The 26,053-nt window shown below is 43.3% G+C and overlaps 1 protein-coding gene across 7 annotated transcripts in view; it reads left to right on the top strand.

Annotated features, from left to right (window-relative positions):
- TRIO (trio Rho guanine nucleotide exchange factor) overlaps positions 1-26,053 on the top strand; it is a 376,037-nt gene that overhangs the window by 188,938 nt on the left and 161,046 nt on the right. For all 7 annotated transcript variants that reach the window (XR_013532357.1, XR_013532356.1, XM_035291759.3 and 4 more), the window contains 2 exons: positions 3,729-3,851; positions 9,466-9,657. Coding sequence is in view for 5 of the 7 variants with exons in the window: in XM_035291759.3 (XP_035147650.2) it covers positions 3,729-3,851; positions 9,466-9,657 (315 nt within the window). In the remaining 2 variants the exon portion in view is untranslated. The remainder of the gene's footprint in view (positions 1-3,728; positions 3,852-9,465; positions 9,658-26,053) is intronic.

Below are 26,053 nucleotides of genomic sequence, written 5' to 3'. Positions count from 1 at the left end.
AGCAGAACTTTTAGTAAAGAAGATACTAAATGTATTATGATATATATATTAATTTCCAAATCTCTTGTATATTTTAAAGCATATTTTTCAAAATAACTTTGAAAAATCCATTAATATAGAATGATTGTTTTTAATTATAAAATAGATAGAATAAAGAAACTAAAAGTTGCCGATATTGGATGTGAAATCTAATATAAAAGATGGAGAGGCTTTATAGATTTATTTTGAATTTCTTCTCTGTGTTTTTTTATGTCATTTATTATGTCCACTTTTATTTAGCAGTTTACTTATTAATGCTTTGTTTATGTTCTATGGGGTATTCTTTTTTAAAAAATTTATTTGTATATATATATTATTGCACTTTAGGGACTCTTTTTAATCCCAAGAAAGAAAAACAGCATGCTAAATCCATGAGTTAAAATAATACACTCACTACATGAGTTAAAATAGCGTGCTCAGTATGCTAGCTAGAATAATGTTCTCAATACACGAGTTACAACAATGCACTCAATACATGAGTTAAAGTGTGTTCTCAATATGCTAGTTAATGTGCTCAATATATGAGTTAAAGTAATGCACACTCAATATGCCAGTTAGAACAGTGCACTCGAAACGCGAGTTAAAACAGTCCGCTCACCGGGCGCAGTGGCTGAGGCCTGTAATCCCAGCACTTTGGGAGGCCGGGGCAGGTGGATCATGAGGTCAAGAGATCGAGACCATCCTGGTTAACATGGTGAAACCCTGTCTCTACTCAAAATACAAAAAATTAGCTGGACATGGTGGCACATGCCTGTAATCCCAGCTACTCAGGAGGCTGAGGCAGGAGAATTGCCTGAACCCAGGAGAATTGCCTGAACCCAGGAGGCAGAGGTTGTGGTGAGCCGAGATCGTGCCATTGCACTCCCGCCTGGGTAACAGGAGCGAAACTCCGTCTCAAAAACAAAAAAACAGTGCGCTCAATACACAAGTTAAAACAATGCACTCAATACACGAGTTAAAGTAATGCACACTGAATACACTAGTTAAAACAATGTGCTAGTTGAAACAATGCACTCAATACACTAGTTAAAATAAGGTACTAAATATACTAGTTAAAATGGAATATGTACAGCCGGTGCCATCAGAAGCTTGAAATGAGATGGAAGCCTACTATGGGTTCTGGTTATAGGTGGGGACGCCATTTGCCACGCTGACATTAAGATGCTTAACATAAAGGTCATTGAATGCTCACAGCTACGCGTGATTATCAACATTGGGCAGGTGAGGAACCTGAAGCTGAGAAGGAATAAGGAACTTGCCTAGGAGCACACAGCTAAATTCTATGTGGCTATACAGCGGTGCTGGAAATGGAGGGGTGGAAATGAGACCAGGCTTGGCCTCTACCCCCACCCCACACCTCCCACACTTCTGATCTCAGTGCCTGCCAGTTCTATAAGGGTGTGTACAGAGGACCATGAGAGGTTTGTTAAGGTCTGCAGTTTACCTGGAATACTAACTTTGCTAGACCCTGAGCAGAAAGGACCCTCGGTCAGGCCCTCAGGTGTGAAGGTCAGTGGTTTGGAAGAACATGTCACACTTTGGTCCTTACCAGCTGCTGCTTTCTTTCCCTATATCTGTGAACATGGCTGATCTCTCTACAGTACAGTTGACCAAGGGCAAGGGATCCTTTTTGTAGCAAGGAACCACAAGCTAAGCCCCTTTTATTTTCCCATTAGCAGAGCCGTGGCTGGTTGGCTTCTCAGATAGCCCTCTAACCACTGTCTTTGTTGTGTGTACCAGTTTGTTCTTTAGTCCAATGTCATTTTGATCTGCATTGTCTGAATGTTTGTGTCCCCCCCAAATTCATGTTGAAATATACTCCAGAAGAGGTGGGGCTTCCAAGAGGGAATTAGGTCATGAGGGCCTCACCCTTGTGAATAGCATTAGTGCCCTTATAAAAGAGGCCAGAGAGAGCTTGTTTGCCCCTTCCTCCATGTGAGGACACATAGAAGGTGCCATCAGTAAGGAACAAACCATCATCAGTCACTGAGTCTCCTGCCTTCTTGCTATTGGACTTCATAGTCTCCAGACTAGTTGAGTAGTTAAAGTAATGCACACTCAAAAAACAGTGTGCTCGATACACTAATTAAAACAATGCACTCAATACACCAGTTAAAACAATGCACTCAATACACCAGTTAAAACAGTGCTCTCAATACACCAGTTAAAACAATGTGCTCAATACACCAGTTAAAACAATGTGCTCAATACATGAGTTGAAACAATGCGCCCAATACAGGAGTTAAAGTAATGCACACTCAATCTGCCAGTTAAAACAGTGTGCTCAATACACCAGTTAAAACAGTGTGCTCAATACACCAGTTAAAACAATGCACTCAATACAGGAGTTAAAACAATGCACTCATACATGAATTAAAACAATGCGCTCAATACACCAGTTAAAGCTAGTTAAAACAGTGCACTCAATACACAAGGTAAAGCAATAGTCTCCAGACTATGAAGCCCTATGTTTCAGTTGTTTATAAATTACCCAGTCTAAGGTATTTTGTTAGAGCAGGCTGAATGGACAAAGAGAGCACCAGAGTTACAACATGTAAAGTCTGAGTGAGCCTTCAATACTGTAGCTGTGCATTAACAAATAGGTTTAAATATTTAAAATCTTTTAAAGTTTTTCGTTTTTAGCTAGCATCACTGACATCGTTTTTTGCTAGTTGTCTCCTATTCATCAAAGAGGACAAAGTGGGCATTTGACCCATTGATAAATACGCTTGTCCCTCAGTGTCTGCATGACCACCCAGAGATATCAAAATCTAGGCATGCTCAAGTCCTGCATCTGACCCTCTGTATATGTGGGCTCCACATTCTGCAAATACTGTAGTTTCCGTCCACACTTGATTGTGGAGGCAGAACCCTTCTGTACGGAGGGCCAATTGTATTTATTTCTTAAAACCACGTTAAAAGTGGACCGGTGCATTTCAAACCCATATTGCTCAAGGCTCAGTTCCAGTTTGTTAGATATGTCAGTGTTTTGTGATATAAGTGTGAGACCCAATGAACTACTCAGTTCCAACTATGAACTTTAAAACATCAGCTTGTACTGCTTTGCGTTTACTTTTTCTTTAGTGTGGTGGATTTCACTTAGCAAGCACTTTTAAGTAATTGAATTCATGGAATGCTTAGCTTTTGCAGCATCATAGTTTAAAGAATAAATTGCAAGATCAAGACTGAAGCATGTAAGTGTTAGGTTTTATTTAATGTGTTTTGAGTCTTCTGAAGAAGACATGGAAAAAAACTGATTCTGTAGTTAAACTTGAATTGCCTTAGTTGTGTAGTTTTAAGCCTTATAAAATTGCTAGGTTAAACTGGCCCTGGGTGGCTTCTAATCACTATCTTATACAAAACTTAAGTCAGTTCGGTGGCGCAATGGCGCATAAATAAATTGAGATTTAATTTAATCATTATTGCATGCAACATTTCTACATAGAACGATTTACACTTCTAATGTAAGAGATGATTAATGTCCTGGTGGGAAAGCTGATGTGATTATCAGCTTGTAATTATCAAGTGAGTTAAATTAGTGTCCAATTACTACTTCCCATTTTTTTTTTTGTTTGCTTCTTGTTTCTTACAGAGTTTTGACAACAGACGGTATCTTCATTGGATAGCCTTAAATGTTGAACGTGGGAGGACACTGTTTTTATAGCACATGTACCTGTATTTCATTGTAGGTGCTAGACTGGATCGAGAACCATGGAGAAGCATTTCTGAGCAAACATACGGGTGTGGGGAAATCTCTCCATCGGGCCAGAGCATTGCAGAAACGTCATGAAGATTTTGAAGAAGTGGCACAGGTAAAACAGTGGCTTCCATTATTTTATCCCATGAATACCCATGTGGTTGATTCTGGATTACAGTTTAACTGCATTTGAGGTGAGTTAGCCTTAGCTTGATGTGTTTGACACCTCAGATGAGGTAAATGCTCCGATTCCAGAGTGACGTTGTCATTGCCTAGCAAAAACATGATTTTGTCAGGTGACCCTTTCTAAAAGTGATGTTCTTGGAACAGAAATGTGGCTTGGATGTCTTTTGCCTTGTTTATTGTACCAGTGCCTGTTGACTAGTTTGTGAAATTCCAATTTATAGTCAGGAAGTGACAGTTCCTTTTGGGTTTCTGTAATGGTAGGCCAGGCATTGCTTGTCCTGTTCCATTTCTTTAAATGTGTGTGCCTAAGAAACAGGAGCCAGGAGTCTAGTGTGTTCTGAGTACGGGATCTGTGGGGTTTGAGCAGTGGCGATAATATGCACAAGCCGTGTGACTTTGGACAAGTCGCTAACTCAGTAAGGTTAACTTTCTGATCTGGAAAATAGGCCCAGTAATTTATTTAATAAGATTTTTCTTGTAGTCAACTTCTTTAAACTAGTGAGTTGTGGCTTGATGAAGTAACACAACAGAGATTCAGAAAGGAAGTGGTGAAATTTTATGGTTGAATTCATTTAAAAATGTACTAAATATAGATATATTATATAGAACAATTCTGGCATTCTGAGAAGGAGGAACCCAAAATTCGAACCTCATGTTGACGTGGTGGAAGCGAATCATACAGTGTAACTTCTGCAGCCACAAGACCTAGCTGCAGGGGCCCTGGGTTTCAGAATTAGTTTTAGACACTGCTGTAGTCTCCTCAGGAAGCACTTGGATCCTTTTCGCATGCAGTTTTGCAGAGTCAAGAACTTCATCGTGATTAATTTGAGGGTCCATTCCTTAATTTTGTACAGTGATTGTGAGTAGCTCTATCCTGTTGAATGAATCCATGCTAATTGATGTATAGTGTGTGGTATGAATAGCGGTACTGCATTTTCATGGGCTAGTGTTAAAAAAAGAAATAAAAAATGCTTTTCATGTGAAACTTTCTGCAAATGACTGTTAGAAAGAAAGATACTCTTTAACAATGACCTTCTACCTTCGAAATAGTTGTTCATGTTATTGTTCCTTTTTTAGATTTAAAAAGTTATGATTACAACAGCCAGTAAAGCCTAGAAAACTCAGGTTCGAGGAAGAATCTGGTTTTGAGAGCACAGGAGATATCTTTACTGTCATTAGTAAATCCTTGGCATAGCACCCTTCATAAGTACCTGCTCTGTGAATTCCTAAACCACGCTCACTCTTTTCTGCTTATCTCCTTGGATTCAGATTACCTTCCAGAGATGTATGTAACCTGTCACAAAGTTATTATCCAGGAAGCCATTTCTGTCAACAGCTTTTCGTGTGTGCCATGTAATTATCTTGTCTTCCTGGATAAAACAGTGTGTGATTCAGGAAAGCAGGAGACCTTGAGTTCATTCTCCGTTTTTAGAAGAAAAGCAGACAAGTAACTCCCTGGTCAGCACTTAACTCATTCATCTTTTGCAAGGAGGATACCGTGTCCGTGACACATGGACATACAGAACGTCCCCACACTTCTAGCATGCTCTAAATTCTGATTGGCATCAGCCATTGGAGCATGCAGATCTACAGAATAGGCTGTCATTTTGCAATAAGTTCAGTTGCTACTATAAGATGTATGACTTTTAATCTTTCAAAATAAATTACTAGTGGAGAATTCAGGGCAAATTATTTGCTATCAAGCATTTCGTTAGATTGGCATGTATTTACAGGATATCAAATCTTCTCATCTGCTTTTTTTCCCTTATTGAAAATAACTTCTAAAATTTACTAATATACTCCACTGCTTTCTGATCGCACAACAGTGGAAAACTTAATCTCTCTGAGCCTCAGTTTTCCTCGCTGTGAAATATGCCTAATATCTACCTTCACCAGGTTGCTATGATGAGAATACATGTAGAAATGCTGAAGCTCGGCAGGCACTCGTGGTGCCATCTTTGCCTAGAACAGTAGGATGGTTCAGATTCTTCAGATCTTTTGGTGAATACTAGCCTTGTATTGAATTTTTGGATAGGAGTCACTAGAAGGCAAATGCACCTGAGACTTTGCTTTTTTAGCGGTAGGGCTGGTCTCACTAAAGACGGCCAGAGGCTGTATGTAGAATCCAGCTGGAAGTAATGAGACTGCTCTTCCTGCAGTCCTCCGCAGCACTGGAGGATGCCGAAGTCCTATTACCCCTGGGCCACCTCACCTAGCTAAAACCCTCCCACTCCCACACCACAAAAAAGTGTGTGTCTGGTCAAATGCTGAGAGACATACATAGTTGCCTGTGTTATGCTGTGTCTGGAAAAATCCATACCGCTTCTTGGGTATGCCCTTCGCGTTTGTGACGCTGTTCAGTCTGTCCTGTGCACACGTGTTGCAGGGCAGTGGGCTTGTCTCCTGGGATGCCGTGTTTTCCCTTCACCGATAAAAAGAGGATCCCTGGGAATGTGTGTGCCTTTTGGATGATAATTCTAAGTTACTTGAGGCTTTGAATTTGCACTGCAGATGTATTGGCCCATCATTCTTCATAACATTTCTGTATTAATAAAATACCTTGGAAGTTTTCAATATCCAGGCTTTGTTGTCCTTTAAACCAAGCAACTATAATGAAAGTATTTAGGCCTCAAAGGCTCATTTTCCTTCTTTTTCCTATCTGTTCTAAGATCCAAAACTCCCTTATCTTCCATTGAATTCTAAGGATAGCCTCTGGTCACGGGTTAGCGAGAAACAGCCCGGGGAGCGGGGGCAGGTGCGGGAGGAGCAGAGTCTCCTGCATGTTTGCCTTCTAGTGGCTCTTTTTGTCTCCTTGAGTCTTACCAACTGCTCAAGAAAAAAGAGGACACTAGTTAGGCCCCCACCCTGGCCTGGCCTTACCCTATTCCCTTTAATCCCCATGGCAGGGATGACCCTCACACCACAGATCAGAAAATGGGCCCCGTGTGAGTTGGCTCGGGAACAGGATGGTAGGCACTGGACAGGAGAAGCCCGGTCTCTCAGACTCTCAGAACGCTCTCTGACCTGACATCCTCCCCACTTTAAGCCCAGCGTCTCAGCTTCCCCTCATGTGAGGAACTGGGGCTTAGGTAGTGGTCATTTTAACAATCCTAGCTCTACTGACTTTCTTGGTGGGCAAGTTATTGGACCTCTCTGTGCCTCACCTGTGATATGGGAATAAGATAGTATCCATGTCCTCCCACTTTTCTGACGCACAGTGTTAAGTGCCAAGAAGAAAGCATTTCTGATGAGTATGGTTGACATTAGCACAAGGAAATCTCTGTGCTCCTGTTGCAGAAAGACCCAAGGAAGGTATTTTTCCCCAGAAAACCTGGCCAGGGGTTTCGAGGCATGGGTGCTGACACAGGCCCCACCAGCCCTGGCACCTTTTGCACTCCCTTGTGTTCTTCAAGGAGAAAATGAAAAGTGAAATAAACGATGGCTGATTCACATCTCAGATCATTCAGAAATGCTCTTGTTCCTTTGGGACATTTAAATAGTATCTTTACCTGTTGGAGTAGAGGTGGGAAGGCTTTAAGAAATGTAATACTTGGCTGTTGGGAGGCTCTGTCATCTTTAGATCCACTTATCAAATATGAGAAGTGCACAATTCCAAGGCTGCAGTGGTGATCAGGAGAAAGCAGGATTCTGCTCTTTAGAAATGTGTGTCTGTGGCACTCTGGGTTCTGGGTTCAGCTTGCTGCACTGTTAGCTTCATTCAGCATGGAGGCCCTGTTGTGCCCATCTTAGAGATGCAGACACGGGGGCTCCAAGGTGACGCTTAGCCGGGGGTAAACAGAGACCTCCAAGCCGCCTTCCCTCGAAGGAAGTCACCTGCAGGTGTGGCCTCTGATGGTCAGAGAACCTTTGTAGACAAGAGCACATGCAGACTCTCTGCAGCAAAGCCCTTGGTGCTCAAGGCTGACCGTGGTCACAGGGGCCAGAGGCCCAGGTGCCAGCTGTAGCAGGGGAGGGCCTGGATGAGAGAAGCTCCAGAGTGCAGTCCGGAATTGTTCCATATGTGAAGCTGCTTTTCAGATCTGTCTCCCAGTGTATCTACACATGCACATTCACATCTGTCTGTTAAAAACTCTGTATTCACACAGATAGCTCCAATTCCAGCCCAATGCCAAGAGTTAACTCAAGTTTTCTCCTTTTCTATATTTATAACTCCCTTTTCTCAAATAGAGAAACCTGGCTCCTGTTAACCCTCAGGTATTGGCTTACTTGCATAATTCCATTCTCCTGATGTAACCTGTCTCCCAACTCAGAGGCCCCCTCCTCCCTGCTTTACCCCCTCATATCCTGCTCAGACCCTTACTGATGAGATGCCTTCTCTGCTCCCCTTATGACTGTGTTTGAGTAGGATGAGGATTCAGCTTGTTTCTCAAGGGAAACTAAAAGCGGGCTTCCTGGGCCTTCTTAGAAGGCCTGAGCTCTGTTCCTTTCCTGCCCTGACATTCCCTTCCTTTTCTAGGCCTCCCCTCCCACCAACAGACCCCTCAGTAGCAGCTTCCTGTAATAGCATCAGGGCTCTCGCATGCTTGCCTGTTGAAGGAACCCACTTATAGCCTCAGATTACTAGGAATTAAAGTGATTTTTAGAGTATTTTAGATACCTATTTACACTTTGAGCTCTTTAAAACTCTGGTTGCTTTAGAGCCATAATGGTTATTATTTCCTTTTTCTCAAAAAATGTGGCCTGGCAAGGTTGTTCACACCTGTAATCCCAGTACTTTGGGAGGCCAAGGCAAGAGGATTACCTGAGCCCAGAAGTTTAAGACCAGCCTGGGCAACACTGTAAAGCCCCATCTTTCCTAAAAGTATAAAACGTAGCCAGGCATGGTAGCACATGTCTGTGGTTCCGGCTACTTGGAAGGCTAATGTGGGAGGATTGCTTGAGCCCAGGAGGTTAAGGCTGCAGTGAGCTGTGATCGCACTGCTGCACTCTAGCCTGGGTCACAGAGCGAGTCTGCCACGCAGGCTGGAAAACAAAACAAAAAAATATATAGCCTTACGTAGAAAGAAGATGAGCACACAGTTACTAATAAGTAGAAATGTGTGAAAAGGGACAGCAACTTACATTTGTTTGGAACTTAACCTTTAGCTTGTACTTGGAGGATTATCATAAAGCATTGTATCATACTGAAAGACGTAGACTGGAGCTCTCCGCTTGGTGATAAACTGGAAGAAAAAGTGAAGCAGGCGTTTGTTGCTGGGGATTGTCTCCTGACTCCACCTGGGCAAAAATCTGAAGGCTCTGAGTCACAAGACAGCCAGTAATTGCCTACAGATAGTCCGTAGCTACCTTCAATGCAAGAGCTCTGCCATGGTGTTCAAAATTTAACAATCTAAAACAACAGCACAAAAGGAATTCTGCACAGAATTCCTGTAATCATCTCTCCCCATTATATTTTTCTATTTCATTCATGTAAGTGATCACAAATATCACAAATTGACTGTGTTGCTGTTTATTATGGAGCCCAGCTTGGCTGATTTGCTTTTTATTTACCTTCTGTTCCTCTTGGATGTTCTCTTGTGCAGAACACTTATACCAATGCGGATAAATTACTAGAAGCTGCAGAACAGCTGGCTCAGACTGGGGAGTGTGACCCTGAAGAGATTTACCAGGCTGCCCATCAGCTGGAAGACCGGATTCAAGACTTCGTTCGGCGTGTTGAGCAGCGAAAGATCCTACTGGACATGTCAGTGTCCTTTCACACCCATGTGAAAGAGGTAGGGCGCCAGGACACCAGAAGATAATCTGGGCCTGAAAGGGTCTTTGACTCTTTGGGAGGAACCTGAATCTGGTTGTAATGTGAGAAAGATGGCAAGTTGTAAGACGTAGCCCATTAGTGCTGAGTGTGTCTGCATGGACGGGGAAAAGCAGGACTTGTGCTGGACTTCCTGTTGTGTGAGTGCATGGCTGCCTTTGCTGGGGCTGACCATAAAAAGAGGACCCATGAGGGTCGGGAGAGACAGAGAACGTCCGTTTCCATAAGTAGGGAACCTGCGTGTTGTTGGTTAGAGCTGTTGGGTGTCCTTTCTGGGTATGAATCTACCGTCATGATTGCCCTTGGATGTTATGAGACTTCTCTCAGATGCTAGTAAACGTGATTGTTACCTAATATTGAGTTTAAATGTGCCAGAGCCAACCTGGTACAAATAATATTAAACCTAATGTCATAGGCATTAGGTTTCCTGTCGATCAGCTTATCTCATGATATGAAATAATGTTACTTGGTGTGTGAAAAATAGGTGAGTACTAATTATACCTTGCATATACATGTTACTCTTGTTAGAAATTATATAAAGTTACATGAAAGAAACTATTATGTAGCTTTTGAGGAAAAGAGAATTTAAAATAAAAGTTTCTATTCAGGGTGACTACAGACTGAGTAGGCATGTCAGTTTACCACATCTTATTTCTGTGTAAGGAAGACAATCACCAAGGCCCTTCACAAAGGATCATAACATATTCTAATACAGCGCTTGATGAATTGGAAATGAGGGGGCCCTTCTGGGTAACTGGGGATTATCACATGGAAGCTCATGGTCATAGGATGGAAAGAAGGATCTGGAAGAGTAGGACTACTGGGGAAAGAGGGGAGGGCGAGGCCTGGCTTGCCTCGTTTCAAAGCATCAATGCTCAGAGACCCACCAGTTCCATTAAAGGAAAAGAATTGCACTGCCAGTTCTGAGATCTTGGGCAGTTAGTCCTCAGTCAGGTCATTTGTCGCTGGAATGTTTTGACTGCAGATTTCCCTCTGAAACCTTGTGAGGCCAGGGAGGAGTGGAGGAGAATACGCAGCAAACTGCTAGGATCCCCGGGCTGTGTGCTCAGTCCTGCCCAGGCTGCTGCCTGGTGCCCTCAGTCCTTTCTGCGGAGTGGCTGGTGCTTCTTGCTCCTGAGACGGTCATCGGGATGGAAACGGGCACAGCTAACTTCTTTCCCTGCTCCTCAGAATGCCGTCACTCAAATTGCTCTTGAAAATACTTACAAACGGGCTATTATTTTGAGGAGACGCGTTAAGTGGTCATTGTTGTGTGGCAGTTTCTAGTCATTGCTGCACGTGCCACCAGGCTGGAAGTTTCCTGCTTGTCTTGAACTGAGCCTGTCTCTTGCTGCCCTCCTGCCTCTACTGGCTCCTTGCCCCAGCCTCCCTGTGGCACTGCTACCAGAGTAATTTTTCTGAAATACGAATTCGAGTAGGCCATACCCCTGCTTTGACACCATCAGTGATTCTTCTGGTATGCAGGGAACAGCCTGAAGATTTCCGCGTCCTCACAGCATAGATCACATTCTTCCTTGCAGCCTGTTGAACACAGCATCCCTGGATCCATGACTCTGTGGCACCTTTGAGACGAGGACGGGCATAGTTAGCTGCTTTCCCTGTACCTCCTAGAGCTCCCCCTACACGCACCTGTTCACGGCACTTGTCATGTGTGTGATCATGTGTTACTCTCTTTGCTATTGGTGTTAGCACTTTAGCCTCCTTTTTCCTTACGTGTTTTTACACCCTAGCTGAGCGGGAAGGAGAGGGTTAAGGTGATCTGTGTATGAAAACATTGTGCCATAGTTCACTAAGCTGTGTGACATCGAGAGAACACGGGCCTGGAGCACAGCAGCCTGGACCCTTCTGAGGGCAAGTACCTGGGTAGGGATGTCCAGTCCACAGGTTCCTCATTTGGGGCCCAGGGACCGCAGCTGCCCTGGACATCAAGATGCCATAAGGGAGAGGCAGGAAGAGTGTCAGGCAGCTGGGAGTGGCTCAGAGGCCACATCAAGAGGCAGGGGCAGAGGGAAGAAGGCCTCGCATCTGTGGCACGTGCCGAGCCAGGAGATTGGAGCTGGTATTTGTGTGGCAGCTTAGTAGTCTGAGGTGAGGATCTGGCTTCCTTATAAGACGGAAGACTCTTCCCACCAAGAAGTGTTTATGATTTGAGTCACCTTTTCAACTCTGCAATGGTTTTCAGAGAGCTAAAGGATAACTGGAGACACTAAAGGATAACTGGAAGGAAAGTGTTTTTTTCAAAAGCTGTTCTCTACAAATAATAATTTAAAAAATTTAGCTGGGATTGGTGGTACTTGTAGTTGCATCTACCTGGGAGACTGAGGCAGAGGATACTTGAGCTCAGAAGACGAAGGATACAGTGAGCCGAGATCACACCTTTGCACTCCAGCCTGGGCAGCAGAGCAAGACCCTGTCTCAAAGACAGAAACAAAGCGCTTGTCCAGAGGCTTCGTCTGGGTTCATTGGTTTTTGTAACAGCAACGTTTTTAAGGAAAAACCTTCTAATAAGAGCATCCACTTACAAGACCATGGAGTCTGTATTGTCACTAGGTTTGGAAATTATTTAAAAGTAAAAATACATTTTGTTTTCATTGACTTACACAATAGGAACTTCTAGTATGTCTGAGTTTGTACACTCAGGAGACCTTTGATCAGTTTTAAGGACTGAGTGGTTCCCTTTGACAATTGCAGGATTTTTTGTGCATTCTGTGAAAGGGCATCTCAGTAGCAGAGAAGCTGGCATGTTTACCCCAGTGTGCTCCGTCTTACTTGTGTGCACCTCATGTAACCCAGGACCAAGGAGGGACTGGGGCCCAGTTAGGGAGGGCATAGCAGGACACATGTGTGCCCGTGTGATTGGAGCGTAGGCCTTCAGGGACACTGCCCACAGGCTGGAATGCAGCCTATCTCTTCCCCTCAGTGTGCTTGGACTTTGTTTTTCGCCCGAGCCATTTTCTCAGTAGATTTATCTTTCCCTGACCAGCCAGAGAATTTCCCTCAGTTCTTTCTCTGTGCTGTACAAAAAACCCAAAAACTCCCAGGAATACTTGGTAGGTTCCATGCATGAAAGAGTCATTGTATTTTGAAGCTGGTTATTGAATGAAAACTAAGATAAGCTTAGAACAAGTTTAATTAGTTTAAAATGAAAAGCTAAATGGACCAAGAAGAGGAAATCATGCTAATTTGCTAGGTGTTTGCATAAAGTCACTAAATGTATTTACATATCAGATGAACGAAAAATTGCAAAAAGATACACATTATCTGAATCATTTCTTCTTCAGCAGATCATACAATTTAAAATTACATAGAGAAAGACAGAAAAAGTAGCTTATCTTTTTCATTTAGGCAAAATCAAGAAGCTTTTTAGAGGTTGCCTACCAAAGGCTCTCCTGGCAGAAGTTAAGATTCCTTACTGCCCGATGTCCCACAGTGGTTCTCTTCGTCACTGTATCTGGAGTATAGTTGTCACCATCTGTCTTTGCAATAAATTTCTGGCCCTCTGATGAACAAGTAATACAAACATGAGGTCATAACAACTCACTTAAAAAAGTTGTGTGGTTGGCCAGGCGCAGTGGCTCAGACCTGTAATGCCAGCACTTTGGGAGGCCAAGGTGGGCGGATCACCTGAGGTTGGGAGTTTGAGACCAGCCTGACCAACTTGGAAAACCCCCATCTCTACTAAAAATACAAAATTAGCCTGGTGTGGTGGCGTATGCCTGTAATCCCAGCCACTCGGGAGGCTGAGGCAGGAGAATCACTTGAACCTGGGAGGCGGAGGTTGCGGTGAGCTGAGATGGAGCCATTACACTCCAGCTTGGGCAACAAGAGTGAAACTTCGTCTCAGATAAATAAATAAATAAATAAAGGTGTGAGGTCAAGGTGATATTTGCTTAGCGTTAGCTCAGGAATCTCCTAAAGAAACCCCTGGAAGAAGGTGATGGTTGAAGTCTTGTTGAAGGCCAGGCCTTAGACTCCAGAAACTGAGAACTCTGGACTGTGATTCTTTTGCCCAGATGACAGAATAGACACGATCCTGAGAAGAGAGAAAGGGGGACACATTTTACCTAGGGGACAAATATTTTCTACCTCGAGGTAGAGTGCAGCAGGTGGTTGATAGAGATTTCAGCCTCAGTTTGCTCCTCAAGCCCAGATTTGGAAGTATTCCAGGACACCGTTTTCCCTAAAAAGAATCCTGAGATTCTTAGCCTGCTTTTAGAACACTTGTAACTTGGTGCTTTGTTCTGTTTTTGTTTTGTTTTTTGAAGTATTTGAAAGGAATGTTGATTGGCCTAACGTAAGTTTGGGTTTTATTTGGGGAGATCTTTCTCCTCCTGCATGTGCCATCCGCTCTCAGTCCCACTGCGGTGTGCATTCCCTTTGGTACTGTGTGTATCGCTTCTTCACATCAGTTCTGTTGACAGTGCTCCTGCTACGTACGTGTCCTTTGTTGTTTGTCCTCCTTAACTTTTGAATGCATTTTTCACTGTTTATTTGTTCATTCACTCTTTTTACTGATTCATTCCAAAGTGTCTCTCAAGACAATGGTAATGTGCGAGGAGATGATACCAAAATTGAATGACCAAAAGAACATGCTTCTGCTTCTGTGTGTCCAACATTTTAGACATTTGTTTATTTGTTTCTCTTGGTAGATTTTAAGTTCCTTGAAGCCCAGGAACTTGTCTCACTTACCTTTGTGTTTTCACTAGCTAGTCTACCTCCTAGAATTGGCGGATACTCAGTGAAAGCCTGTGCAGTAAGTAACGTCTATTTCTAGCACATTATTCTGAGATTTAATGATAGATTTAGTGATTGAATGAAATTTCCATTTTCAAATGCAGCAAAAGCATAACTGTTTTCACTCATTCATATTCATTCAACTTCATTCTCAAAATTAGGTCCTGAGTTAACTGATAATTATGTTCGAAATTTGTGGGTTATTTGAGGCAACCAGGTGGTGACATTGAGCTCTCAGCCAGAGTTTGTTTCTGGAATTGATTCATTGCCCTTGCATTGATTTTTGTTCTCAGAAGCCAAGGTTTCCCAGGAAAAATCATTCCCACTTGAATAACACTGTGATTCTTGCTGGGTTTAAGTAAAGGAAGCCTCTTGGTTCTGTTTCTGCAAACTTACACACTGAACTGGGACAAGTTTTTGTTTTGAGTAATGGCTGGGAAAAGAGGAACCTTTCATTTTATTCAGAAGTCAAAAACAAAGGCCTCCCAGCCACCTGGAGATGTTTTGTTGCAGGCACCAGCCTGGCCTCGACTTTATGCCAAACAGTTGAGCAGGCAGGCTTCTTTGTGCTGGAATCATGGGTTAGTGTCCCAAGGGGAGAAGAGGGAGAAAGCCAGAGCCAGTAGCTTCTTGCCCTGGGGCCAGGGGAGGCTTCCCGGGAAGCCAGTGCTGTTTGGCTTCTTAGTGTGTGGCCTTTCAGAGCTGCCTCTCCTCTGGCCCTCAGGTCCTCACCGAGTTTGCCCCAGGCATATATTGAAAACCTACCCAGTGCTCTCTCAAGCACCCACTGCTTATAGGGCACAGATTTCTTTTCCTTCTTTCACTTGCAGAGCTGGAGACTGCATCAGGCATCTGGTGGTTAAACTGAACATGGAAATTGACTAAAGGTGCACAGTGCTCATTATGTAGAGTGGCTGACCTCTCTCGGATGGGTGCTCTGATTATCTGGTTCCAGTGCAGAGCCTGTCACTAAGCAGGCTTGACTTCCCCACTGGGGGCTTTCCCAGGGGAGGTGTGGCCTTTCACTCTACATGGAAATGATTCTCTGCAGCCATGGAACACAGTCTTTTTCTGAATTATACCAGTCTCTCATGAGCACTGGATTCCTTCAGATGCCTTAATGTCTCTGTGCAAAGTCCTCTAAAATTTAGTTCCCAGCTTCCAAGCCTTTCCTTTTGGCCTTCCTGGAAGTATTTTTGCTGATGAGTCATCTGTCTTTATTCTCTCAAATGATTTGTTTTTTGTTTCTTTCATTCCTATTTCCACCTCACATATATACACATGCTCCTTAACTTAGAGGGTTACACCCTGGTAAATCCATTGTTGAAAATGTACTAATACTATTGTAAAGATGAAAATTCACAGGTTGGACTCTTCTAAGTCCATGTGCTCCTTGACCTACATGGGTGTTGGAGGTATGTCCCAGGAAGCCCATCATAAAGTTGAAAAATCAAAGTCAGACCATCTTAGGTTGAGGATCATTTGTACCTCTGAAGATATGTGTCATATCTTTAAACATACTCCCTAGGTTTTCTTTGTACTTTTTATATTGAAGTAATTATAGAATCACAGAAAGTTGCAAAAGCAGAGAAATGGATAAGGAGGTCCTGTGCATCTTCACAAAGCCTCCCACAGTGGCGGCATCTTGCATAACGTCAGTACACAATCAAACCAGGACGCTGACTTTTCGGCAGCCCACAGAGCTTATTCACATTCTACCAGGTTTAGATGTGTATGTGTGCGTGTGTGTGTGTGTGTTTGCGCGCGTACACGCGCCTGTGTGTGTGCTTAGTCCTATGCAGTTTTATCATGTATAGATCTGTGTAACCACCCACTTTCAAAATACAGAACCATACAGAATTTTCCCATGATCAAAGGGTTCCCTGTGCTGCCCGTCTCTACTAGAAATACAAAAATTAGCCAGGCATGGTGGCGGGTGCCTGTAATCCCAGCTACTCAGGAGGCTGAGGCAGGAGAATCGCTTGAACCTGGGGGGGCGGAGGCTGCAGTGAGCTGAGATTGTGCTGCTGCACTCCAGCCTGGGCGACTCAAGCAAGACTGTCTAAAAAACAAAAACCTAACACGTGATATTTTAGAGTAGAAAGTTTACCATATATGATCAAGCCTTAGTAATTTTTGTTAAATACTGAATTACTTAGCTACACTCTTTAGTGCATTAAACTCTCTCTGTATGCCCTTACACATGTGATTTTTTTATTTTTCTGACGTGTACAAATGAGTAATTAAGTATGTCCACAAGCCAGTGAAAGCAAGAGGAAACTAACAGCCTAGAACCGTCAACTGCATCACCACCCTTGTGGGACTGAGCGTTAGATTTGCCCTTAGCATCACTTGCTGCCTGTTGGCGTAGCATTATGTCTCTATATAAACTGCAGCATCTAGTGTGGCATACTGATTTTAAAAAACAGGTGGTCTTCTCATAGGTGGGAATATTTTTTAAAAAATAGACCTAGTCAATTATATATTTCTATAAAAATAAAATCTTTATTAAAATAACTGAGAAAATAGAGTATAACAAACATATCCCCTAAATGTGCTGAGTGATCTTGGATAAGTTACTGTCTAGTACCTCAACTTCCTTAGCTACAATATAGGAATAATACAATCTCTAAGGGATGTGAGACAAATTGCATAAGTAAAACACCTAGTAATGCTTTTCTTAGAGTAGCTGCTGATAAATGTTCTTTTTTTCCTGTCTCGGCCCTGATTATAACTTACTTGATACAGATAAAATAATAAAGACTTTAAGGGGCAAAGATACAAATAGCTAGGTAGAATGTTGCCTTTACATCATCAGTAACTGCTTTATCTACTTCCTGTCTTCCTCCAAGTGATCACTTCACTCTGATCCTGTTTTTAACATCAAAACCGAAAGCCTTTCGTGGGATATACGCAACTCTATCATCTCCAGCCGCAGCCCCTCAGAGCAGAATAGACTGTTGGGAAGAGCCCTTACTCGTGGTTCCATTCATATTTGACAAAAATCATTTTGTACACATTACTAAGTACAAAGTATTTAGATCCCAGCAGAACTTTCAACAGAAATGTGTGGGGTTTTTTCCCTCCAAATAAACATGCATAAAGCATTTGCATTGGTCAGTGGGAAAAGAGTGATATTATAATATTATGTGAAAGGAAAGTCTTTTTATCAGAATAACTAAAAACACTAAATTTTTTTCTGTAAGATGATGTAAAATCATGGTTGAAATTCATGCAATTGTTATTTGCTAACTCTGAATCAATAGTTTCAAGTTGAGAAAAGTTTTATGCCAACAGAGAGCTTAGAAGTTACTGTGGAAGATGGTACAGCACTGATATACCTGACACACCACAGACACTGCGTAGACGATTATCAGGTGAGAAAATTAACAATATATTATCCTCGTTTGTAACTCAGGTTTTCAGTAGGAATTGATTGAAAATATAAGAGTGTCCACTGTCTTCAGATTTTATAGTTTCTTGCTGATGGTCACTTCTAAATAATGGAGAGTTATAAATGTCTGCTTTAATTAGCTGTTTGTCAGTAGGACTTGATTAATGTAAAACGAAAGGTGAGACACTTCAACACAAGGTCAAGAGATGCAATGCTAAGGCCTTAAAATGCCCAGTTGGAAATAGATGTACATGAATAGTCCTGTTTACTTGATTTTTTTTCTTTTTTTTCTGAGACGTAGTCTCACTCTGTCACCCAGGCTGGAGTGTAGTGGTGTGGTCTCTGCTCACTGCAACTTCCATCTCCCAGGTTCAAGTGGTTCTCCTGCCTTGGCCTCCCAAGGAGCTGGGATTACAGGCATCTGCCACCATTTTAGTAGAGATAGGGTTTCACGACATTGGTCAGGCTGGCCTTGGACTCCAGACCACAAGTGATCCACCCACCTCAGCCTCCCAAAGTGCTGGGATTATAGGCATGAGCCACTGCGCCCAGCCCTGTTTACTTGTTAAATTTCCTTCCTTCCTTCCTTCCTTCCTTCCTTCCTTCCTTCCTTCCTTCCTTCCCTCCCTCCCTCCCTCCCTCCCTCCCTCCCTCCCTCCCTCCCTCCCTCCCTCCTTCCTTCCTTCTCTTCGTTTCTTCCTTTCTTTCTCTGTCTCTTTCTTTTTCTTTCTCTTTCTTTCTCTCTTTCTCTTTCTTCTCTCTCTCTCCTCTCTCTTCTCTTTCTCTTCTCTTCCCTTCTCTTCCTCTTTCCCTTCCCTTTCCTATTCCCCTTTTCTCCTTTTCTTTTCTTTTTTTTTTTTTGAGATGGAGTTTCGCTGTTGTTACCCAGACTGGAGTGCAACGGTACGATCTCGGCTCACCGCAACCTCCACCTCCTGGGTTCAGGCAATTCTCCTGCCTCAGCCTCCCGAGTAGCTGGGACTACAGGCGCGCACCATCATGCCCAGTTAATTTTTGTATTTTTAGTAGAGACGGGGTTTCACCATGTTGACCAGGATGATCTCAATCTCTTGACCTCATGATCCACCCGCCTTGGCCTCCCAAAGTGCTGGGATTACAGGCGTGAGCCACTGCGCCTGGCCCCCTTTTTTCCTTTTCTTTCCTTTGTCCTGTTCTTGTTGCCCAGGCTGGAGTGCAATGGCACAATCTCAGCTCACTGCAACCTCTACATCCCGGGTTCGAGCGATTCTCCTGCCTCAGCCTCCCAAGTAGCTGGGATTACAGGTGCCTGCTACCATGCCCGGCTAATTTTTGTATTTTTAGTAGAGATGAGGTTTCACCATGTTGGCCAGGCTGATCTCAAATTCCTGACTTCAAGATCCACCCGCCTTGGCCTCCCAAAGTGCTGGGATTACAGGTGTGAGCCACTGCGCCCAGCCGTTAGATTTCTTTTTTAAAGGGCATTTTATGATTCTCTATTTTTTATTTTGACACTCAGCTTCATAAACTAAATGTTTTATTATCAAAGAATCACAAGTCTTTGGTTCAGTGAGGAAAGAGGTAAACGACCTTTATGTATTTTTGTGTGTATTTCCGACAGATTTATACTGATTGTCGTTTTTCTTATTGAATAGGTAGAGAGATTGGCCAACAATATATTAGCTAGAGTTTTGCCAGGACAGCTTAAAAGCTCCAGATAAGCCAGGCCTGGAGAAACTGATAAGGCTTTTTGGGTTTTGTTATCATTTGTTTGTTTTCCCTTCCATTTGTTAAAGTACAAAATTTAGAACCAGAAGATGAAAGAAGGGTTGAGCTGTCTCTGCTTGGAGCCATGATACTGATGGGTTGGGGGCGGGGGACAAACAGAAAGTGGACCTCATCATCTCTCACTTTGCCTCTTAGTCTCCTTTAGGGGACTGCTCTCCAGACCTAGGCCAGTAGAAGCTAAAGCCCCAGATGGTGAAGGCTCTGTAAGGAAAGACTTACTTAATCAAAGTGCGTTCAAGTCTCAGTTCTAGGACAGATTCAGTCCCTGGGTACCGAAAGAACTTGATAATTATATCACCATATTGAGATATCAATCCTTAAGTAAAAGGATTTATACTTAAGGATTGTGGGAAAGTGAGAGGTTGCCGAGCTGAAAACACACTTGTGCTTTTTAAAGAAGGTGGATTTCATGCGTTAATCAGAATGAGGTTAATCCTAGGCAGAGTCCTAGAGACAATTTTTAAACCACTGGTCAAGAAAAGTGAACAAGTTACAGTGTGTTAACTTTATTTTGTTCTCTACTAGGTTTCTGGCTTGATGAAGGACATAGTGGAATTAGTGGGTGGGCATTTGACCAGGCCTTCCAATATTTAATTTGTAGACAAGAAAGGAAAATATGGGCCGTCTCTTAGTATAGTTACTAGAATTAAGACTGTTGAATGGCTATTAAAAAAAGAACCAAGGATGGAGACCAAAACTCTCCTCATCCTCCCACACTGGTCTCCAGGTAGAAGATGCCAGGAGGCAAGCTTCTGATAGTAAGACAGTTCTCATGCCCCATTGGTACATAAGGAAATCACTTCCAGTCTGGAGCCACAATTAGATCAGATGTGCTGACTGACAAAGGTAGTGAGAGACGATGACAGACCAGTCATCTCAGGTGGACTGAGGTCCTGCAGAACAGACTAGTTTAATGCCTGGTGTCACCTTCTGTAGGGGAGAAGAGTCTAGTCCTGCCTTCTAACTAACTCCACGTGACCTATCAGAACTTTGATGTCGCATCCAGAAAACTTTACTTTGCTGTGTTAAGCTCTGGTTTTCTTAAAAATGGGCAAATTTCCATCACATAGCAAGGACAGTCTTAGTGCCATAGCCAAAATAATTGTTCCTGCGTTAAGCTTTGCAAGTGAGACTGTCATTGCAGGTGTTGATGAGTGGATGATGTCAGCAGTGCTGGAGGGAGTTTCCTGCGGCATGTTGCAGGTGTCTGTGCTCATGCAGAAAGCCTGTGAGTGGTTGAGTTGGTTTGGAAGGTCTGAGCATCAAATCTAGACAAGGGCCTGTCAGATATCTCAGATGACGGAATTTGGATCCCAGCAGATCTCAGCAGGAATAAGTCCAAATCTATCACAAACAGTTTCATTAATCAGTTTCAATATATGAGGGTTTTGAATCAGTACAGAATAAGGATCACACAGGTGGCAACAGCATGTGTTTAACGAAGAAATGGCCTTAATGTGTTATTTGATCACGTCCACAATGCTGTCATGCCCCCAAATAACTCCTTCCGCTGTGGTGACCAGGGGACGCCGTCGTCTTGCTTTCTGGCTGCTGTTTGGATCACATGGGTATTGTGTTCAGTTCTCCAGCCCCTACTTCATTTTGCTTTGCTTAATAAAGATCACGTGTCCACACTGAGCAAAACTGACTTGATTGAGGAGTGTGAGAGTAATGAAAACAGGATATATTCCGGAATGATCATCCAGTGAGAACATGCCCTGGAAACCATAACTATAATATCCTCCAACAGATTACACTGGTTATGTATACACTCTTCTGACTTCTTAGTGCTCAACAACTGCTGAAATATCATGACTTTTGGGGAGTCATGCTTGTATTTAATTTTCAGTAAGGACTGGCCACAGTTCTATTTATCTCTACTAGAAACATCTCCTTGGCAAAGAAAATGCCCTTTCCATTTTCGTGTGTGTGTGTGTGTGTGTGTGTGTGTGTCTGTGCAAATGCATATGAGCATGTGTTTCTTCTGCATGTACATGTGTGTCCACGCACATCAGCATGTGTGCTTTTTCTGCATGTGGGTGTATGCACACATTCACGTGAGCCTGTTTTTCCTGCATATATGTGTGTGTACCCACATGAGCATGTGTTTTTCCTGCATGTGTATGTACGCACATATGCACATGAGCCTATTTTTTCCTGCATGTATATGTGTGTGCACACACATGAGCAAGTGTGTTTTTCCTGCATGTGTGTGCTTACCTCATTACTCCATATCTCTTTACTTGCTCTTTTTTTTAAATGTTAGTTTTATTTTCAGACTCTTTAGTTGAGTCCTTTCATCAAACCTGTTGGAATGCCACTGGGCCACACACAGGACCCAAAGTTAAGCTGTGCTTTTCCCTTAGGAATTGACGGTCATCAGGACACTCTCTTTAATACATTACTGGGAAGTTTCCTGGAGGCATTTCTACAACATGAGCCTTTGAAGAAGCCGATCCTGTTTTCCATTTTTTGCTTTCAACATACAAGTTGAAATTTTACCTTTCTCTATTTAATGTAAACCAAACTCCGTCTTTAAAAAAATGCTTATTTTTAACTTTTATTTTAGGTTCAGAGGCACATGTGCAGGTTTGTTATGTAGATAAACTCACGTCATAGGGGTTTGGTGTACAGATTATTTCTTCACCTGTGTACTAAGCATAGTACCCAATAGGTATTTTTTTCTGATCCTTTCCCTCCTCCCAGCTTCCACTTTCCAAGTAGGTTCTAGTGTCTGTTGCTTCTCTCTTTGTGTCCATGTGTTCTCATTATTTAGCTCCCATTTGTAAGTTAGAACATGGGTAGTTGGTTTTCTGTTCATGTATTAGTTTACTAAGGATAATGGCCTCCAGCTCTGTCCATCCTTCTTTTTTATGACTGCATAATATACTTTGAAATAGGAGAGTATGTTATTGTGGCGGGGGGGCAGTGAACTGATGTCAAAGGAGCTCCAGGTCATTCTGTGCCCACAGGGTTCAAGAAATAAAATGTCAGCCTGAGGAAAGGCAAGCAGGCTGCGGGAACATGGGCACCATCTGCAGGTACCTTGAAGACGTGTCACGGTAAAGAGGAATACACTTTGGCCAACTGCAGTGAGAGGCTACGGTTGCTCTCCAAATGATCTGGGGGTGGGGAGCAGCATTTCCCAAACTTGACACCCCTGGACAACAACTCTTGCTGAAGAGGGTTTCTTCTCTTTCGGGGATGTTGGGCAATGGAAAGAAAATCAGAAATTCCCAGTGTCAAATTCTGCTTGATGCTCTCTGGGTAGTTTAAGTCTGTGTTGTTCCCTCTGTGAGCTTTGGCCCCACATCAGTCACGTCCATCTCCCGTCCTATCTGGGTGTCATCGCCACATCCCCTGTGTCTCACCTGCACTCAGTCTCATGTCTCTGCAGGGCATCCACCCTCTGGTGCTGGAATGTTCACTCACTGTCCCATCTTAATGTACATAGTTGTCCTGAATATGCCCCTGTGTTTCTTCTGCTTTTTCCTCCTTTCTTACTTACAATATATTTGCATGGATATTACTTTATGGTACTAACTTTGATTTGCCCTCTGTTCCTCCCTGCCTCCACCCCATACATCCTTCATTAATTTTCTTTAATCTTATTAAGGCAGCAGTCCCCAGGGAACGGTTTTGTAGAAGACAATTTTTCTGTGGACCAGCGGTGATGGTGGGGGTGGGGATGGTTTTATGATGAAACTGATCTGCCTCAGATTATCAGGTATAAGTTAGAGTCTCATCTCATAAGGAACGCGCAGCCTGGATCCCAGGCGTGCACAGTTCACAATAGGGTTCACACTCCTGTGAGAATCTAATGCCACTGCTGATCTGACAGGAGATGGAGCTTGTGGGGGAATGCCGGCTCAGCTGCTGCTCACCTCTCACTGTGCAGCTCAGCTCCTGACAAGCCACGGACAAATACTGGTCCACTGCCCAGGCATTGGTGACCCCTGTATTAAAGGATCTTTTTTATTCTTCCAACCGAAGAATGAAAAGGTGCTTCCCAAACCCATATTCTTCCTTCATCAGTGCAGCAGGCATATGGACCCACAGTATGGTTTGTCATTGCACACAGAGGAGCATGCTGCATATGGTTGAGTCAGTTCCCTTTTTATCCCTGGTTTTTATACTGAGACTGAATCACATTTTATGTGTAGAGCGGCTGTCCCCCCCACGACCTGCAAGTTGCCATTGAAACTCCTACTTCTGCTTCTGACCTGCAGTGGCTCTGGGAAGCTGTGGCTTTCATAATTCCCCTGCTGGCCGTATGGCTTGCCCACTCCCACAGGTACCCAGATGATTGTCTTTGTCAAAAACAAGAGCATGGAAACAGGTACCAATGGCAACAGCATCTGTTCACCAAGTGCTTATAGAAGTTGAATGCTTCATGTGCAGATTCTCACTCTGGCTTCCCAGTTAGGGAAGATGCATATAGCAACATGATTTCATTTCATACCGGAGAAAACTGAAGATAGAATGCTCCAAGAATTTCCCAAGGCCACACATGGGTTAAGGACTCCGGCAGATGTGTTGGGCCCCTCCTTCCATACCCCATGTCCAGACGACACTGATTATAGCCTGGGTTCAAACTGCCTCAGCTCATAGCTCCCTGGGGAGCACAGAGGGCTTGCAGCTGCAACAATTCCCAGCTCTTAGGTTCCTGATCCTACTTTGCAGTTAACTGGAGGCTCGGTCCTTTTCCAGGGTCCCTCAGCCCAACGAGGTCCTCTAGGAGCCCTCTGTGGCAGGGTCTCCCTTTCCAGGTAGTGAGGAGGGGGCCTCTTCATCTCAAAGCCAGCTTTTCAGGGGATTTCTTTCAGCAGAGCTACAGGGCCAGTGGGAGGCTTCCCACATCTTAATCACTCGGGTTTTCACCATAGAACTCCGCATCCCTTCCTAGTCATCCTTCTGTGTGGATTCTGGTCCATGAGCCAGGTCCTGTTCACACCTGCAGGCCGCTTGTGGGCTGAGTTCAGGTCCTCTTCCACCCAGCACTGTGCTGGGCATCTCAGCCCTAGAGACGGCCAGCAATAGCTCTAATGGCCTCCAGGGGGCAGCCTTGCCTAACACTGCGGCTGCCAGACCTGCTCGTGGTTCTCAGAAGTACAATCCAGATAGCTGTGAACTTCCTTAGGACACAATTCTTCTCTTGATGCTGGGCAAAGATTTATCTTCTTATCATAAATTTGCAGCATGCCCAGAAGTACAGCTTTTTCTCTTAGGAAGTTTATGCTAAGACTTTGATAGACATCCTAAAGGTTTTTTTCTCATTTCTTTATTCAGGGATATTTTAGGCATCATATGTACCATTTTAAAAGCTTAAAAACAGACTTTCCTTGAATGATGTTTAATTATGATACGTGTCCATTCATCCCCAATTGACATTAAAAATGACCTTTATCTAAGACTTTGTTTCTCAAATTGAATGAGAATATTTCCTGTAGGACCAGACAGAAAAATTCCAAAGTGGCAAATATTTTAAATGGTTAAAATGTAGCCTTGCTCCTTTTGCCTCATGTAGTTTGTCCTTTTTCAACTTCATGATCCCAGGATCAGTTCCTTTGGGCTCTCTTCAGGACCCGTGGCTCTTCACTGGTTTCACCGGCCGGCAGGAGGATGAGCGCATCCAGCACGTGGTGAAATATCCAGGATGTTGCGGGGAGTGCACTAGCGGTTTTTTTTTTTAACTACCAGGTGGAAGGGAAAATGTTTGACCCCTTGAGATTCATGGCGCTTCCCCTCGAATTGAGAGGAAGTGATTTCTATAGTCTCTAACAGACTAATTCCAGCACGTTTTCCTGATACTGTACTATTTTTAGGAGTAAAAAGATTTATAAATTTGGGATGATATTAAGTTTACTAGACCAAGTGACATATTTTGAACAATTGGTAGGAAACTGAATGTGTTTTGAAACATGTCTAGAGAAAGAGGATTTTAAAACTATGATTTTTCTTGTTATGAGAAGAGTTTTTCTTAAAAACAGTAATAGTGGCTAGAGTTACTTATTTTTCTTCACTCTGCATTGTCATCTCATTGAATCTTCCAAGCACCTTTTTTTTTTGAGACAGAGTCGCCAGACTGGAGTGCAGTGGCATGACCTCGGCTCACCGCACCCTCTGCCTCCTAGTTCAAGCAAGTCTCCTGCCTCAGCCTCCCAAGTAGCTGGGACTACATGTGTGCACCACCACACCCAGCTAATTTTTGTGTCTTTAGTAGAGACAGGGTTTCACCATGTTGGCCAGGCTGGTCTCAAATTCCTGACCTCAGGTGATCTTCCTGCTTCGACTCTCAAAGTGCTGGGAAATACAGGCATGAGCCACCACACCCAGCCCCAAGTGACTTTTTGAGCCAGGTATTATTACCATGCCCATTTTATAGTTGAGAAAACAGAGCTGGATCCAGGTAACTTTCCAAAGGTTACACCCTAGGAATTGT

The sequence above is a fragment of the Callithrix jacchus genome, chromosome 2, assembly GCF_049354715.1.
Source record: "Callithrix jacchus isolate 240 chromosome 2, calJac240_pri, whole genome shotgun sequence".
NCBI classification, from domain to species: domain Eukaryota; kingdom Metazoa; phylum Chordata; class Mammalia; order Primates; family Cebidae; genus Callithrix; species Callithrix jacchus.
The sequence above is the reverse complement of the archived record's forward strand: the minus strand, read 5'-3'. Positions and strand labels throughout refer to the sequence as shown.